The sequence below is a fragment of the Schistocerca gregaria genome, chromosome 2, assembly GCF_023897955.1.
Source record: "Schistocerca gregaria isolate iqSchGreg1 chromosome 2, iqSchGreg1.2, whole genome shotgun sequence".
In the NCBI taxonomy this organism is placed as follows: Eukaryota; Metazoa; Arthropoda; class Insecta; order Orthoptera; family Acrididae; genus Schistocerca; species Schistocerca gregaria.
This window is the reverse complement of record NC_064921.1, coordinates 302,821,074-302,839,509: the sequence shown is the minus strand read 5'-3', so window position 1 is coordinate 302,839,509 and position 18,436 is coordinate 302,821,074. Positions and strand designations below refer to the sequence as shown.

The 18,436-nt window shown below is 42.4% G+C and overlaps 1 protein-coding gene across 1 annotated transcript in view; it reads right to left on the bottom strand.

Moving 5' to 3' along the window:
- The window catches only part of LOC126336927 (DNA-directed RNA polymerase I subunit RPA2), a 200,177-nt gene that overhangs the window by 52,441 nt on the left and 129,300 nt on the right, over positions 1–18,436 (bottom strand). Inside the window, exon 16 of the mRNA XM_050001097.1 lies at positions 5,064–5,199. Within this exon, the coding sequence (XP_049857054.1) occupies positions 5,064–5,199 (136 nt within the window). The remainder of the gene's footprint in view (positions 1–5,063; positions 5,200–18,436) is intronic.

Sequence of the window (18,436 nt, the reverse complement as noted above, 5' to 3'; positions counted from 1 at the left end):
CACACTTTTCATATTACAAATCTGTTTATCCTCATTAGGATATAATGCTCTAATTTCTTCACATAGTCTATGTAAACTGTGTGAAATGCATGTAACACGGATCATTTTAGAATAACAAGACTTGTCACTGCCTTCTTCATATATGGTGCAGCATCTGTTGTGGTCTTCAGTCCTGAGACTGGTTTGATGCAGCTCTCCATGCTACTCTATCCTGTACAAGCTTCTTGATCTCCCAGTACCTACTGCAACCTACATCCTTCTGAATCTGATTAGTGTATTCATCTCTACGATTTTTACCCTCCACGCTGCCCTCCAATAATAAATTGGTGATCTCTTGATGCCTCATAACATGCCCTACCAACCGGTCCCTTTTTCCAGTCAAGTTTCGCCACAAACTACTCTTCTCTCCAATTCTGTTCAATAGCTCCTCATTAGTTTCGTGATCTACCCATCTAGCAGCATCTGTTATTAACAGTAAAAGGTTGTCAAACTTTGCACCACTTGCCCACAGAATTTGCACTCTTTCATTAAGTACTCTTCCGACCACAACACGGTTTGGCTTAATAGTAAAAAAAAATTTCTTCAAAATTATTTCATCGCATTTCCCGCCCCTAGAGTCTGAAGCTTCGTCTAACACAGTATTGGCTATGGCATGCCAAACAGCATGCGAGCCCAATGTATGGACCGCATGTGGACCAAGGCTTAGCATGTCCTGGTTCCACTCAGTACTACTCGATACAGTGGAACAGTTCATTTAGCTTTGTTATGCGGCATTTTTCTGTAGGCATCACTTCCTTCAATTCAGCAGAAATGTGGTGTGTGTGCTATTCACCCTTTGCTACGTGTTCATGGTATAAAAGAAGCTCACAGGTCCAGTGGCTGTTAGCACAAACCAGAGGTAGTCTAACAATCTTTCATCACGAGTCTTTAAAAACGTATAGGAATGACAGTAGAGGAGGATAAGAATTCTCAATAATTATTATGTGATACGGTACACATATGCGAGAGACACTGAGTGACACCTAGGCACAATGAAAAGACTGCCGTACATTTGAGGTTTTGGCCAACTCTTAGATTTCCCATTGTTGGATTGTGCAATATACAGTCACATACTGAACAGGTACTGCAAATATGCTATATCTGCTATGGAACAACATTACAACATCAAGCAGAAAGAATTTAAAGAGTTAGTTGACAATGAAAGAAGAAAAAACTACGATTGACAGATGGGATTCACTGTTATATGCATCAAAAAGAACTTCATGCTAAGATTGCAGGAATTAAGCACTTGATGAGATTGATGGTATGAATAGTAAATTTTCTGAGGTCACACACATAATTACACTGCAGATTGCAATAGTTTTTGATGGAATTGGACAAAGAGTATGGAGACTTTATATGTTACTGCAAAGCATGTTGGTTAAGAGGCATGCCTCGAACAATTTTTCAGTTTAAAATACACTACTGCTCAACTTTTGAAGAAAAAAGGAAGCAGGAATGACACTAAGAACATCCAGAATGGCTTGCAGATCTCACATATTAAATGGTCTTGACTACATACATCTTGACAGTAAGGTGAGAAATAACTGTTTTCTGATTTGATAGAGATCCGTTAAAAAGAGAATGGCATTGTGGAAGGGACAAATTCTGACAAAAACACTGTCTATTTCTATAAATTCACTGTTGGTAAAGGAAAATAGGTTTGAAGAATTCATTGTGACCTTGAAAGAATTACAAGGATAGTATTTACAGGGATAGTTTTATAAAGGTTTAGAAGTCAATGTCAATGTAACATCTGTTTCCAAGCTGCTTTTGAAGCCATTTGGCACTTCGCTTCAGCTGAAAGTGCCCATGTGAATGAGCGGTTGGAACTAATTGGTCTGCAGTGTAAATCCTATTTAAAAGACAAATTGCTTTATGTTAAAACTATCCACAAACTCTAATCCTTGGGAAGAGTTTCCACATAAAATGTTTCGAATAGCTTTTTTTTTTATTTCAAAACCAAATAAATCACAATTATGTGGTAATCTGAGGAAAAAAATCTGTGAAATTGTCTCTGTGTGTCCGTATTACATTTTATCTTTAGTGCACCACAAATAATTAACTAACACTGAAATTTTGTTTTTTTAGTGATCTGTGTTGTTGAGAAATAAGAAACCAAGCTGTATGCTGTTCAACTGCATTTCCATGTAAATGCGGTGTGTTTGAAGGTGGTCCCCCCCCCCCCCCCCCAAAAAAAATCAAGCTCATACAGCATGGTGTGGCAGTGGGGGAAGTGTGTAGCCAGGCCAAAGAGCTATGGCACTTGTGCCGGAACCCTGCACGTTCGTTGAATTCTTGGCTGTCCCTGGCCGAACACAACCCAAATTTCCTCATTTTTCTCATATGGACTGAATTTGTTGTAGAGTTTGTTGGTAACCCTATGGAATACAGTTCTTTCTCTCAAGAGTGTCACAACTTGAATACTTGTAGAGAAACTTCCTTAACACTAGATTATTTACTTTAGAAAGAGGTGCGTCAGCTGAAAGAAATGCCATACATTAATCTTCAGAATAAACTGAAAAGGTCCTGTAGAAGAACCTGAAACTGCATTCCTGATTAGAGGTCGTTTTTCCATCAGGCGTAAAACAGCAGCAATATGTTTCTAGTCCTCCAGGTGCTGTGTAATTTGAGATCACTGTTCAAGCTTTGTTGCTTTTACTTTAAGCATTGTAGTATTGCACTGCACTAACAGCACCAGAAATGTACTACATGTGCGCGAGGCAACCACCGTGTCAGTACCAAGCACTTGGCCTAGCAGTACAGGGTAAGCCAGATAACCGTGTGAAACATTCTCCATGATAATTGATACTATCCTTATCACTTAAAGTGTGTGCAGGGCTTACTAGCAACACACTGTCCACATCAGGAGCAGTTTTGCCACTGGTTTCTTCATCAGGCAATCACAATTCCGGGATTTGTGTCATCCATCCTATTCACATACAAAGGGGAGAGGGAGGGGGAGAGGGGGGGAGGGGGAGAAAGAGGGGGAGGGGGAGAGCTATTGGAGTGGGGAAAGATGGGTGGGTGTATTTGCAGAGGGTAGCAAACAAAGAGGGAGTGAGTTAAGAAATGGAAGGAAATGACAGGACAGAAGGAGTGGGAACTGTTGGGTGGAGGGCGTGTGGACAGTACATTACCACAGACTGACGCCAGGATAATTACAGGAGAGGAGAACATGTTGCAAGTATAACTCCCATCTGCACAGTTCAGAAAATTTGGTGGTGGAGAGGAGGATCCAGATGGCTTCGGTAGAGAAGCAGCCACTGAAATCAAGCATGATGTTCTGTTGCATGTTGTGCCACAAGGTGGTCTACTTTGCTCTTGACCTTAGTTTGGCAGTGACCGTACATCCTTGTGGACAGCTGATTACTAGTCACATTAATATATAAAGCAGAGATGGTAAATGCCATAGCTGCTTTCACAGGTGGCCCAGCCCCTGATGAGGAAGGATAAACATGTGACAGGACTGGAGTAGGAAGTGCTAAGTGGGAAGATTGGACAGGTCTTCCACCTGGGTCTTCCATAGGGATATGATCCTTGTGGCAAGGGGTTGGGATTGGAAGTGGCATAGGGACGGGCTAGGATGTTGTGGGGATTGGGTGGGTGTCACAACACCTCTTTAGGAAAGGTGGGAATATCTTGGGTAGGATGTCACTCATTTCATGGCTTGATGATAGGTAACAACTATCATGTGGGATGCAAGCAGCAATTTGAAGGGGGTTGGGGGCAGGGCCAGTGCTGTACAGGTGGGTAGAAAGAGAAGCACTGTCTGACAGTGTGTGGAGGGACTGGAATGCCAACAAGCACAGCATCAGGATGTTGTGGGGCAGGGAGAAGGGGAAAGGAGTGAAAGAGGAGGGGGGAACGGAGGAAGATGGGCAGGTGTGTTGGCAGAGGGCTGAAAAAGAGGGTGGGAGGCAGAAATACCTGCAACATCCTAGTGCATCCCTACGCCACTCCCAATCCCAACCCCTTGCCACAAGGATCATATTCCTGTGGAAGACCCTGGTGAAAGATCTGCGCAATTCACCCATTCAACCCTTAATATTCCAGTCCTGTCACAGGTTTATCCTTCCCCATCGCGGTTCAGGCCACCTGTGAAAGCAACCATGTCATTTACCAATTCTGCCGCAGTCATTGTACAGCTGTTTATATTGGTGTGACTACCAACCAGCTGTCCACCAGCACATACGGCTACTGCCAAATTGTGGCCAAGAGCAAAGTAGACCACTCCGTGACACAACACACAGCTGAACTTATGCTTGATTCCAATGGCTGCTTCACTACCCAAGCCATCTGGATCCTCCCCTCCACCACCAGCTCTTCTGAACTATGCAGACGAGATTTATCCTTACAACACATTCTCGGTTCCTGTTATTATCCCAGCCTCAACCTATGGTAACATATTATTCCAACACCCTCCACCCAACAGTCTCCAGCTCCTCTGTTCTGTCATCTCCTCCCTGTTCTTGCATAATATCCTCTTTGTTTGCCACCCTGCGCCAATGCACCCGTCCATCTTTTCTCAAGCCTCACTTTTTTCCTCATTTCCCTGCCCCATAAGCTCCTGACACTGCACCTGTTGGCTTTCAAGTCCCTGCACACACTGCCAGAGAGTGTTCGTCTCTCTCTCTCTCTCTCTCTCTCTCTCTCTCTCTCTCTCTCTCTCTCTCTCTCTTGCCCCCCTCCCCACACACACACTCATACATTTTCCCTTTCCTGCCCCCTCCAGATTGTTGCTTGCATCCTATATGATAGCTATATTCTGGCCCAAGATGCTGGAGATAGCAGCCATGTGTCCATGAGGTGTGCTTTCTTGTGTGTATGAATGGTGTGTATTTCTCTTTTGCTGTGGGCGAAAGCTTTATGCAAGTGTCTTAATTGTGCCTGTCTGCAACTTAATATGTTTCCTTCGCAGTAAGTAGCAATGTATATTTTGCTACAGTTTTCAAATAATTTGTTTAATATGAGCTTATGATAGAGAAGTTTTGGCTGAACAAATGCAACTGGGAAAAACCTACCCTAATTCTAAATGTAATACACGCCTTATTCTTGGAAGATCCAACAGCACCACACAATCGCACATTGTCAATGTAAGCACGTTCTGATCCTTTCCATTTTCCAGTGCGGTAAGTAGCTTCTTCTGCATCATAGTAGCTGGAAAAAAAATCATTAAAACATCAGAGATCAGATATCTTTTTCCTAAAAGCTTCAGGAATAAAGGAAACCACTCATCAAAAAACAGAAATGTTGGGTTGTGTGTGTCAGTTGCAAACTCAATGCTTCTGTTCTTTAGTGAGTGTACTCCTTCATTCCTAAAGTATTTACATTCTAGCAGAACTTTCGTACAAATCTTTTGTAAAAGCTGATAACAAAGTCTCAAGGAAAGAAAGCTATGGCTAAAATGCCTAAATAATACAGATAAAATAGGTCAAATTGATGATGGAGATTTGGTATACATTATTCTGACACAAGGGTCAGAATAATAGAGGTGATGGTGAAAACACATTTCTCAAGATAGGTGGTTCAGAGTGTAGATAACTGCCAACTTCAACAGAGGGCTGACTGTAAGAAAATCACAATAACAGCTAACACAAAGAATAATGTCAATTAATTACTATATCATCTACTTGCTGCAGAGACTGTGCATCTACGTAGACACACAACAGAAAGTAGTAACAAACAAAAAACAAGGGTATGAGTCTTGGAAGGTGACGCTGCATGGCTAAATTTGTAGGCTTGTAGGCCAATAACTACCTTTGCATGATTTGATCTCAGTTTTCAAATAATGAATGATGGCTAACTACTGGCCTTCAAGTAATGCAGTAAGCAGTTAATGAGCAGAGATTCCCTTTTGGTGGATATGGCTAAAACATTCGTAGTAATATACTTTCTAATTAAGTTGATAAGTGGTGTTAAAACAATATGGAAACACCAAATCAAATTGAATAATTTGACAGGAAGTAAGTCTTTCAACCTGAGAAAAGCAAGAATCATATTGAAGTAAGGGTGATCACATGAGCTTTCAAAGCTAAGCTTCTAATGTATCTGAAATGGACAGTTTACAATCAGTGTATGTTATCCTTTATTAATTATGACTGTGTGATATGGACTTTTAATGAGGCAAAAAATAAAGCTCCATGTTCTGACCCTGACAGTGAGCGATTGACCGCCATGTCATCCTCTGCCAATGATGTCATAGAATGCAGTATGCAGGGGCGCAGGCACAGCACACCATTCTCCCAGCCATTGTCGGCTTTCTTCACCTGGTAGCTGCTACTTCTCACTCAAATAGCTCCTTAATAATGAATCAATTACTGCCATCACAAGGCTGAGTGCACCACATTCCAGTCCTTACAGCAAGAAAAAATCCTTGTCAGTACTGGGAATCAAACCCAAAAGATGCAACAAACCCACTAAAGAGGCAGCCTACATTACACTTGTGCATCATCTGCTGGAATATTGCTGTGTGCTGTGGGATCCTTACCAGGTAGGATTGACGGAGGACATCGAAAAAGTGCAAAGAAGGATAGCTCATTTCATGTAATTGCGCAATAGGGGTGAGAGTGTCACTAATATGATATGCGAGTTGGGGTGGCAGTCACTGAAACAAAGGCGGTTTTCTTCGCAGCAAGATACATTTACAAAATTTCAATCACCAACTTTCTCCTCCAAATGCAAAAATATTTTGTTGACACCCACCTATGTAGGGAGAAATGATCATCATAATAAAATAAGAGAAATCAAAGCTCGAACAGAAAGATGTAGGTGTTTCTTTTTCCCATGCGCCATTTAAGAGAAATAGAATGAAAATGGTTCAAAGAATCCTCTGCCAGGCACTTAAGTGTAAATTGCAGAGGAACCATGTAGATGCAGATGTAGATCCTCTGCATAGCAGCAAGCTATGCTACCCACCGACCTAGGGAGGTGGTAACTTTTAATGTGGAAATCATTCAGAAACTTGGGGTTTTGGAGATAAATGTTGGGAATCATTGGGACAGACAGAAAAACAATCAAATGAAACAGGAAACAGACTGGAGTGGTAGATATAATTATAACTGTAATGAAAATGATACGGGGGTGGATGGGGCATGAAGTCAGTGACCAGATGGTATATAGACAAAGGAAGTTCTTTGTTGGATTCAAACAAATGAAAGAAGAGAGAGCCTAACGGCAGGTGGGGATATGAAAATAGTAAAATGAAGCAGCAACATGGATGCGTATAGCTGAAAACTATAGTACACAGAAAAGGGAGCCCTTTATCTGGAAATGTGGATGCCGATGCCGATGATGATGATGATGATTACAATTACAAAAAGAACAGAAAAACTTTACGTATTTGTGATAAAACACTCTGCAGTAGTAGTTGTGGTGTTCCACTGTGGGCATGACAATGTTATTCCATTCTGCACTGAAATTATTTACACATATTGTAATTTTATCTTTTATCACAGCATTCAAGAAGCCTAGCATGAACACACTCAACACATATTGGTACTCCACTGGTTTCAGAATACATTATACACAGGAGACTGGAAAGAAAACAATACAGAAAGGGAGGTAAATCACAGTTCACTTCAGAATCATGCACAGCGAATTTGATGAGAAAGATGACTCTATGGGATCAAAAATTTTGCTATTGAAAATTCTAGTAAAATATATGAGATTCCTTTGCAAGTGGTATTAGTTCAGTCATTTGTTTATTCCTTCAGCCAATGTTTCAAGATGGCTATGTGTATAGCTGTAAGTGACTTTATTGCTAAAACAAATTCCAGCGATGCGGCCAAAAAGATAGAAATGCAAAAGTGAATTCTTGAAGTTTAATGCATGCATTTCAAGTGTACAGTGTGCAATCAACAGTCCACAAAGAGACAATTGCTGTCTGGAGTGTGAAAATATGCTTCTAACGTCAAAGCAAAATATGCATGAACTACCACAAGGTGGGGTCGATAAATTCCCAGAATTGAAGAAATCAACTAAAACAAAATAAAGACGGTTCATGAAAGTGAACAAATTCAATCTTCTTTCCTCTAATTTAATCTCCTTTCTTCTAGTAACAGTATCCCAGTGGCTTGGTCGGTATCAAAAATAATTCAAGTATTAAAAGGACTACGGCTAATGTTCTAGTGCGAAAAAATGATACTTGTTGGAAAAAGTTAAGTTGGATGGGCCACATCCTAAAATTCCAGTAATTAGAATTAGAAGTTCCAGAAACAATAAACATTCTGCTGGAGAGAGTGACAGTTGGATAAGGGCTGAGGGGAGAGGGTCAGGAAGAACACCACCTGTCACAAAACAACATGTACATATTGTTGAAAACAGTAATTGGGGAGGTACAGCCAAAATTGTTCAATTCAATTTTAGAAGTGCTGAAGTTTGTGGAATCATGAAATCTTAATCTAAAATTCAAGAAGTCATATCGAGCTGCATACCTGAAAGCATAAAAAATGATTATGTTATCCTAATAGGTGGTTCTAACAACACAACCTGCAATGAAGATTACAATATCACATGAATGCTCAAGGAAAAAATTTGGTGCTTCATCACTCCGAGGTATTTGTTGTGAATATGCCCTAGGGATGTGACTTGATCCCACAGTCCTATGTAAACGCCAGCCGGAGTGGCCATGCAGTTCTGGCACTACAGTCTGGAACTGCGTGACCACTACGGTCGCAGGTTCAAATCCTGCCTCGGCCATGGATGTGTGTGATGTCCTTAGGTTAGTTAGGTTTAAGTAGTTCTAAGTTCGAGGGGACTGATGACCACAGCAGTTGAGTCCCATAGTGCTCAGAGCCATTTGAACCAGTCCTATTTAAACAATATTTCACAAACAATAAAATAAAGACAACGTGCAAGCTTTTCAATAATACTTGTGTTGTAGGTGTAAGTAATTTTTGTAGAAAGTTGTTTACTAACCACAGAATGCACTAAAACAGGTCATGAAAAAAGCATTAGATACCCTTCTAAATGCAGCAGCTCAAATGAAGGAGTTACATTTCATTGTTTCATTTCTACTTTTGTGGCTTTACTCTTGGAATCTACTGGCTGTGAAACCAGGGATTGCTCTGCACTTACATAAGAAAACAATCTTGTTCATATGTATAAGGATTATTGGCTGTGGACACAACTCCTTTTTGATATGGATACCCAAAAGAAATACATCTCCACCTGCAAAGATTCCAAAGCGAATCTGAAGCAATTTTGATAAGAGGGAGCTACAATGGATTTGTTGCTGAAGTGGTTAACTCTTTCACATGTTGTATCCCAACTACTGTAATTTTTCAATTACGTTTGGAGGGTCTGAGTTTTAATTAAATGGTGATTTCAAGGCAGTCAGCAAAAGTAATCTCTTGATTATATTGCTTGTATATGGCTGATTTACCACATTTCCTTTTTTAATAAAAAAAACATGCATTTGGTAAACAGCTGATTATAAAGATCTCATTTCTTACTGTAAAAGGGTAAATTTCATTCGAGTTCCTTGACTTTTTAAAATTATTTTTTGTAGATTTGTAATAACGTCTTATTAATGTAACAAATACTTGGAAGTGGTCAAGTTGCCATGGTAAATTCTGCAGAGGTGGTTGTGTTTCACAAGCATAAATGAAAATTTTACTGTATTTTTCTTTAAATAAATTATTGGTAACTGGTTGTGTGTGTTTCCTTTTCCTTAATTAGCCACTGCCAATAGCGTTTGGTCTCAGTATTGCCACAGATTACTGACTGACTAATTAACTGACAGAGTATGGGACCAAATGGCGGCGTCGTAAGTCCCGCGATTCCGGAGTGGATTACATAAGAAAGTGTGTCTGTTAAAAGTGGATGGATTCAGTCAAAGGAGTCAAATTATAAAAGAATGAACATTAAACACACACAGTAAAAGCATAAAAGGTGAGGCCAAATCTAAAAACTGGAAAAAAAGTGGGGGGCCATGGGGTCACAGACCATGAAGACTGCAAAAGGAGTCTCAACCACAACTAACCCGCCCCTGCTCCAAGACTAAAGGAGAACCTTCTATCTGGAAATAAGAACTACTTTCACAGAGGAAATTGAGAACTAGGTCAACCATCCATGGATTGTCTGATAATATTAAATTTAGGGAAGCAGGAAGACAATACTAAGCACGAAGAGTCGAAAGAAGGAGACATGCCCCAATACGTGAGCTATCGTCAGTCTGGTGGCACAACGACATTGTGGGGGTGGGTCGTTACATAGGAGGAAACAATGGGTGAGCCGGGTGTGGCCAATACATAAATGGCATACAACAGTGGACTCCTTCCAAGAGGGGCAGAAAGAAGTGCCCCAAACTGCAGTAGACTCTTTGACTGTGGGGAGTTTGTTACTATGAGCAGTAGTGCTCCAGATGGCATTCCACTGTTGGGCAAAGAGAGATTTGACGTAGATTTGCAAATCTGCAGCTGGAATCGTGGAAGGAAATGGGGTAAGTATCTGCTTCTCTAGCTAAACAGTCAGCCAATTCATTCCCTGGGATTCCCACATGACTTGGGACCCAGAGAAAGACAATTGAACAGGCGACACGCTCAATGGCAGAGGGAAGGTCATGGATGGCAGAAACCAAAGGGCGCCAACGGTAGCATTGATCAATAGCCTGCAGGCTGCTCATGGAGTCAGAGCAAATTAAAACACTATGGAGGGAGGCCTGAGAAACAAAAAGGATTGCCCTGTGAATGGCTAGAAGCTCTGCTGTGAACATACTACATGATCCCGGCAAAAAATGGTGCTCTAAGCCAGTAGGAGACTTGAAAGCATATCCCAGTTTATAAACAGTCTTAGAACCATCAGTGTAAAAGATCGTGGCACCCTGGCGCTCTGCAAGGATGGCACATACAAGATGCCGGTAAACCACAGGAGCAACAGAGACCTTAGGACCCTGGAAGAGATCGGTCCTAATCCGTGGTCTAGGCACCGTCCAAGGGAGAGGCGGGGGTATGGGAGAACAGACACAGGGTGCAGTACAGTGAGTGCAGATGGAGATCCTGGCAAAGGGTAATTACATGCATGTCAACTAGCAATCCCACCCACGGGCAGGTGAGACAACCCTCATAGACAAAGAGCACCGGGTACACAGGATCGTAGGGGACCTGGAGAATGGCGACAGTGTAAGAAACAAGGAGCTGGCTCTGTCGGATGTGTGGAGGGGGAATCCTTGATTCTGTGAGGAGACTATCAAAAGGACTAGGGTGAAAGGCACCAACAGCCAGATGCACTCTACAATGATGGACAAGGTCAAGGAGTTTCAAAATGGAAGGAGCTGCTGAGATATAAACCTGACCACCAGATTCGAGTCTGGACAAGACCAGGGCATGGTAAAGATGGAGAAGAGTGGAACAGTCTGCACCCCAAGATGTGTGGGCCAGGAGGTGGAGAGCATTAAGCTTCCGCATGCATGTAGTCTTTAGGTGGCAAATGTAGGACAGCCCTGTCAGCTAGTTATCAAAAATAAGACCCAAAAAATGGGACTGTGCTACGACATTGAGGAGCTGATTGCCTAAATAAAGTTCTGGATTAGAGTGTACTGTGGGTCAATGACAAAAATGCGTAACACGCTTTTGGAGGGGAAAATTGGAAGCCATGGGCAGTGGCCCACGCAGAGGCCCATTGGATGGCACCTTGGAGCTGGTGCTCAGCAAACGCCACCAAGTGGGAGCTGCACCAGATGCAGATATCATCAACGTACAACGCCGGCGTAACCAGAGGCCCAACAGATGTCACAAGGCCCTGAGATTTGAGTACACAACATAATCGGGAGTTGACTATCCTTTCGAGCAGTTTACAAAGCACATTTGTAGGGCTAATGGGGCGGTAGCTGTTTAGAGACATTGGGTTTCTCCCAGGCTTAAGAATGGGAATAACTACACTGTCTCACCATTTTGACGGAAAAGCACCTGTGAGCCAGATGTGATTGAAGACCCTGAGGAGCTGTTGCTTCTGTGGAACGTCCTAGTGTTGAATCATCTGATTGTGAATGGAATCTGGCCTTATGGTTGTGTCTTGTGAAGAGCGAAGAGACTGCACCAATTCCCATTCAACAAAAGGTGCATTATAGGCTCATTGTGGTGTGGGATGAAATGGAGGCGGGTCTGTTTAACTCTGAGTTTCTGCTGGAAAAAGGTAAGAGGGTTGGAAGCAGACGACGATGCCATCACAAAGTGTGTCACAAGGTGTTCCGCAAAGACCAATGGATTGGTGCACAGAGCTCCTGGACAGTTGACTGTTGCTGGCAGCCCAGAATGCTACAGAGCTTTGACCAAACCTGCGAGAAAGAGGCACACGTCCCCAGGGAGGAAACATAGCACTCCCAGCATTCCTTTTTACTCCGCTCAATATGGTAATGAGCATTAGCACGGAGACGCTTAAAAGTGAGGAGGTTGGTCTGGAAAGGGTGTCGCTTAAATCACTGCACCGCAAGTTGGCGATCCTGGACAGCAACTGTGATGTCCTTGGTCCACCACAGTAGCGACTGATGACAAGGGGGCCCTGTGGTACGGGGGGTGGCAGTTTCAGCAACATGAAGAAGAGCAGCAGAGATGTCTTGCACGACTACATCAATGGAATTCGAGAGGGAGGTGTCAAAGTGGACAGCACACATGTATAAAGGCCAATTGGTTCTGCGGAATGCCCAAAGTGGGGGCCTGTCTGCCTGGTGGCAACAGGAACAATAGTGTCACTGGAAAGTGGTCTCTGTCATAAAGGAGATTAGATTAGATTAGATTAGTACTTGTTCCATAGATCATGAATACAACACTTCGTAATGATGTGGAACGTGTCAGGTTAATAAAAGATGTCTGTACAAGAAATTACATTACACAAAATATTGCATGACACTAATGATTAAGTTTTTTTTTTAAACTTAGTTTATATCTAAAAATTCAGCCAATGAGTAGAAGGAGTTGTCATCTAGAAATTCTTTTAATTTATTTTTAAATGTTAGTTGGCTATCTGTCAGGCTTTTGACGCTGTTTGGTAGGTGCCCAAAGACTTTCGTGGCAGCATAATTTACCCCTTTCTGTGCCAAAGTCAGATTTAACCCTGCATAGTGAAGATCATCCTTTCTCCTGGTGTTATAGGTATGCACACTGCTATTACTTTTGAATTGGGTTGGATTATTATCAACAAATTTCATAAGGGAATATATATACTGTGAGGTTACTGTGAGGATCCCTAGATCCTTAAATAGATGTCTGCAGGATGACCGTGGGTGGGCTCCAGCAATTATTCTGATTACACGTTTTTGTGCAATGAATACTTTTCTACTCAACGATGAATTACCCGAGAATATGATGCCATACGAAAGCAGTGAATGAAAGTAGGCATAGTAAGCTAATTTACTGAGATTTTTATCACCAAAATTTGCAATAACCCTAATAGCATACGTAGCTGAACTCAGACGTTTCAGAAGACCATCAATGTGTTGCTTCCAGTTTAACCTCTCATCAATGGACACACCTAAAAATTTTGAAAATTCTACCTTAGCTACAGACTTCTGTTCAAAGTCTACATTTATTACTGGAGTTGTGCCATTTACTGTACGGAACTGTATATACTGTGTTTTATCAAAATTTAAAGAGAGTCCGTTTGCTGAGAACCACTTAATAATTTTGTGAAAAACATCATTTACAATTACATCACTTAGTTCTTGGTTTTTGGATGTTATTACTATACTTGTATCATCAGCAAAAAGAACTAACTTTGCATCTTCATCAATGTGGAATGGTAAGTCATTAATGTATATCAAGAACAGTAAAGGACCTAAGACCGAACCCTGTGGGACCCCGTGCTTGATAGCACCCCAGTTTGAGGAATCAGCTGTTGTTTTAACATTACACGAACCACTTATTTCAACTTTTCATCATGGGATGACCAATGTAGGGAAGCCACAAGGGCAGGGGAAGAGATCGTGAGATCAATAGCGGAAAAGGTGCCATGAGCAGCACTAAAGTGGGTAAGGGAAACATCATAGAGGAGATACAAATCAAAGTTCGTGATGAGTTGGTCAATTAGGATACCCCGACCCACTGAAGTGACATTCCCCTACAGTGGATGGTGGGCATTGAAATCCTCCAAGGTGGAGAAACGGGGGTGGGAGTTAATATTCCCTCAGCATCACCCGATTTAATTAAACTACATTCCATTATCCTCGTTTTGCTTTAGTTGATGTTCATCTTATACCCTCCTTTCAAGATACTGTCCATTCCGTTCAACTGCTCTTCCAAGTCCTTTGCTGTCTCTGACAGAATTACAATGTCATCGGCAAACCTCAAAGTTTTTATTTCTTCTCCATGGATTTTAATACCTACTCTGAATTTTTCTTTTCTTTCCTTTACTGCTTGCTCAATACACACATTGAATAACATTGGGGATAGGCTACAACCCTGTCTCACTCCCTTCCCAACCTCTCCTTCCCTTTCATGCCCCTCGACTCTTGTAACTGCTATGTGGTTTCTGTACAAATTGTAAATAGCCTTTTGCTTCCTGTATTTTATGCCTGCCACCTTCAGAATTTTGATGATAGTATTCCAGTCAACATTGTCAAAAGCTTTTGCTAAGTCTACAAATGCTAGAAATGTAGATTTGCCTTTCCTTAATCTATCTTCTAGGGTAAGTCGTAGGGTCGGTATTGCCTCACATGTTCCAACATTTCTACATTTCTACGGAGTCCAAATTTACCGCCCCCGAGGTCGGCTTTTACCAGTTTTTCCATTTGCCTGTCAAGAATTCATGTTAGTATTTCGCAGCCGTGACTTATTAAAATGATAGTTTGGTAATTTTCACATCTGTCAACACCTGCTTTCTTTGGGATTGGAATTATTATATTCTTCTTGAAGTCTGAGGGTATTTCGCCTGTCTCATACATCTTGCTCACCAGATGGTAGAGTTTTGTCAGTGCTGGCTCTCTCAAGGCTATCAGTAGTTATAATGGAATGTTATCTACTCCCGGAGCCTTGTTTCGACTTAGGTCTTTCAGTACTCTGTCAAACTCTTCACGCAGTATCATATCTCCTATTTCATCTTCATCTACATTCTCTTCCATTTTCATAATATTGTCCTCAAGTACATCGTCCTTGTGTAGATACTCTATATACTCTTCCCACCTTTCTGCTTTCCCTTCTTTGCTTAGAACTGGGTTTCCATCTGAGCTCTTGATATTCATACAAGTGGTTCTCTTTTCTCCAAATGTCTCTTTAATTCTCCTGTAGTCAGTATCTATCTTACCCTTAGAGATACATTCCTCTACATCCTTACATTTGTCCTCTAACCATCCCCGATTAGCCATTTTGCACTTCCTGTTGATCTCATTATTGAGACGTTTGTATTCGTTCTTGCCTGCTTCATTAACTGCCTTTTTATATTTTCTCCCTTCATCAATTAAATTCAGTATTTCTTTTGTTACCCAAGGATATCTACTAGCCCTCATCTTTTTACTTACTTGATTCTCTGATGCCTTTACTATTTCATCTCTCAAAGCTACCCATTCTTCATCTACTGTATTTCTTTCCCCCATTCTTGTCAATCGTTCCTTAATACTCTCCCTGAAACTCTCTACAACCTCTGGTTCTGTCAGTTTATCCAGGTCCCATCTCCTTATATTCTCACCTTTTTGCAGTTTCTTCAGTTTTAATCTACAGTTCATAACCAATAAATTGTGGTCAGAGTCCACATCTGCCCCTGGAAAGGTCTTACAATTTAAAACCTTGTTCCTAAATCTCTGTCTAACCATTCATTACCTTCTGGTATCTCCAAGCCTCCTCCATGTATATAACCTTCTTTCATGATTCTTGAACCAAGTGTTAGCTATGATTAAGTTATGCTCTGTGCAAAATTCTACCAGGCGGCTTCCTCTTTCATTCCTTACCCCCATTCCTTCTCTTCCTTTTCCTACTATCAACTTCCAGTCACCCATTCACCCGTGACTATTAAATTTTCATCTCCCTTCACTATCTGAATAATTTCTTTTATCTCATCATACATCACATCAATCTCTTCGTCATCAGCGGAGCTAGCTGGCATATAGTTCAATAATTGTTGCCTTGTAAGTACAAGAAAGACTCACACACTGAGGGTTCCATACACATTGGTCATTTCCCTTGACCTATATAGGTCTACCATACCTACTGATATGAAAAAAACCAGCACCTACAACTACGGAAAACAAAACCAAAACCACATAACCTCAAAAATTCAATATTCAAGCATCCCTACATGAATTAAAACACATTCAATACGCAATAAATACACAAAACATTACATCTCAAGAAAACTAGACCTAAACTACAAAAACAACCAACTCAAACTCCGCACCGCAATGATGTGCCACACCATAATACCCTTACAACATGGGTCAAAGCAGACGGGTGGAATCTGATGCTTCCGTTGACCCATACTTGATTATGTATACAGATAATTCATGCAACCCAGAAATGTTTCCGATTTTTTCCTGTTATCAATATTGTTGATACTGGGAAGGTGTCAAAATATGTGATATAAATGGCCTGTCTTTTGCCTGCATTGATGTAGAAAATTAAATGTTTTACTCCACAAAGAGACCCTGGGCCTTAGTGTGACATAAATTTCAAATTAATGCGTCTACCCATTCCTGAAGAAAACGGGCAAAGGCAGACAGACAATGAGATGTATAACAAATGTCAAACAAAATTCACTCCTGGAAATTGAAATAAGAACACCATGAATTCATTGTCCCAGGAAGGGGAAACTTTATTGACACATTCCTGGGGTCAGATACATCACATGATCACACTGACAGAACCATAGGCACATAGACACAGGCAACAGAGCATGCACAATGTCGGAACTAGTACAGTGTATATCCACCTTTCGCAGCAATGCAGGCTGCTATTCTCCCATGGAGACGATCATAGAGATGCTGGATGTAGTCCTGTGGAACGGCTTGCCATGCCATTTCCACCTGGCGCCTCCGTTGGACCAGCGTTCGTGCTAGAGGTGCAGACCGCATGAGAACGACACGTCATCCAGTCCCAAACATGCTCAATGGGGGACAGATCCGGAGATCTTGCTGGCCAGGGTAGTTGACTTACACCTTCTAGAGCACGTTGGGTGGCACGGGATACATGCGGACGTGCATTGTCCTTTTGGAACAGCGAGTTTCCTTGCCGGTCTAGGAATGGTAGAACGATGGGTTCGATGACGGTTTGGATGTACCGTGCACTATTCAGTGTCCCCTCGACGATCACCAGAGGTGTACGGCCAGTGTAGGAGATCGCTCCCCACACCATGATGTCGGGTGTTGGCCCTGTGTGCCTCGGTCGTATGCAGTCCTGATTGTGGCGCTCACCTGCACGGTGCCAAACACGCATAAACCATCATTGGCACCAAGGCAGAAGCGACTCTCATCGCTGAAGACGACACGTCTCCATTCGTCCCCCCATTCACGCCTGTCGCGACACCACTGGAGGCGGGCTGCATGATGTTGGGGCGTGAGCGGAAGACGGCCTAACGGTGTGCGGGACCGTAGCCCAGCTTCATGGAGACGGTTGCGAATGACCCTCGCCGCTACCCCAGGAGCAACAGTGTCCCTAATTTGCTGGGAAGTGGCGGTGCGGTCCCCTACGGCACTGCGTAGGATCCTACGGTCTTGGCGTGCATCCGTGCGTCGCTGCGGTCCGGTCCCAGGTCGACGGGCACGTGCACCTTCCGCCGACCACTGGCGACAACATCGATGTACTGTGGAGACCTCACGCCCCACGTGTTGAGCAATTCGGCGGTACGTCCACCCGGCCTCCCACATGCCCACTATACGCCCCTCGCTCAAAGTCAGTCAACTGCACATACGGTTCACATCCATGCTGTCGCAGCATGCTACCAGTGTTAAAGACTGCGATGGAGCTCCATATGCCACGACAAACTGGCTGACACTGACGGCGGCGGTGCACAAATGCTGCGCAGCTAGCGCCATTCGACGGCCAACACCGCGCTTCCTGGTGTGTCCGCTGTGCCGTGCTTCTGTAAAGTTTGGAAGGTAAAAGACGAGATACTGGCAGAAGTAAACCTGTGAGTACCGGGTGTGAGTCGTGCTTTGGTAGCTCAGATGGTAGAGCACTTGCCCGCGAAAGGCAAAGGTCCCGAGTTCGAATCTCGGTCGGGCACACAGTTTTAATCTGCCAGGAAGTTTCATATCAGCGCACACTACGCTGCAGAGTGAAAATCTCATTCTAGTTCCATTTTTACTGATTGAGGTATGGAACCCTAAAAAGTAACTAACTTATCAAAATGAGGGAGGTACCAGGTATCAGTTACCAATTGTTGACACAAAAATTGTGATGTTTGTTTGAGTGGGATATGTAAATCACAAAAAGTTAAACAGAGCTACTTGTAATTTGAATCTCAAAGTTCATCA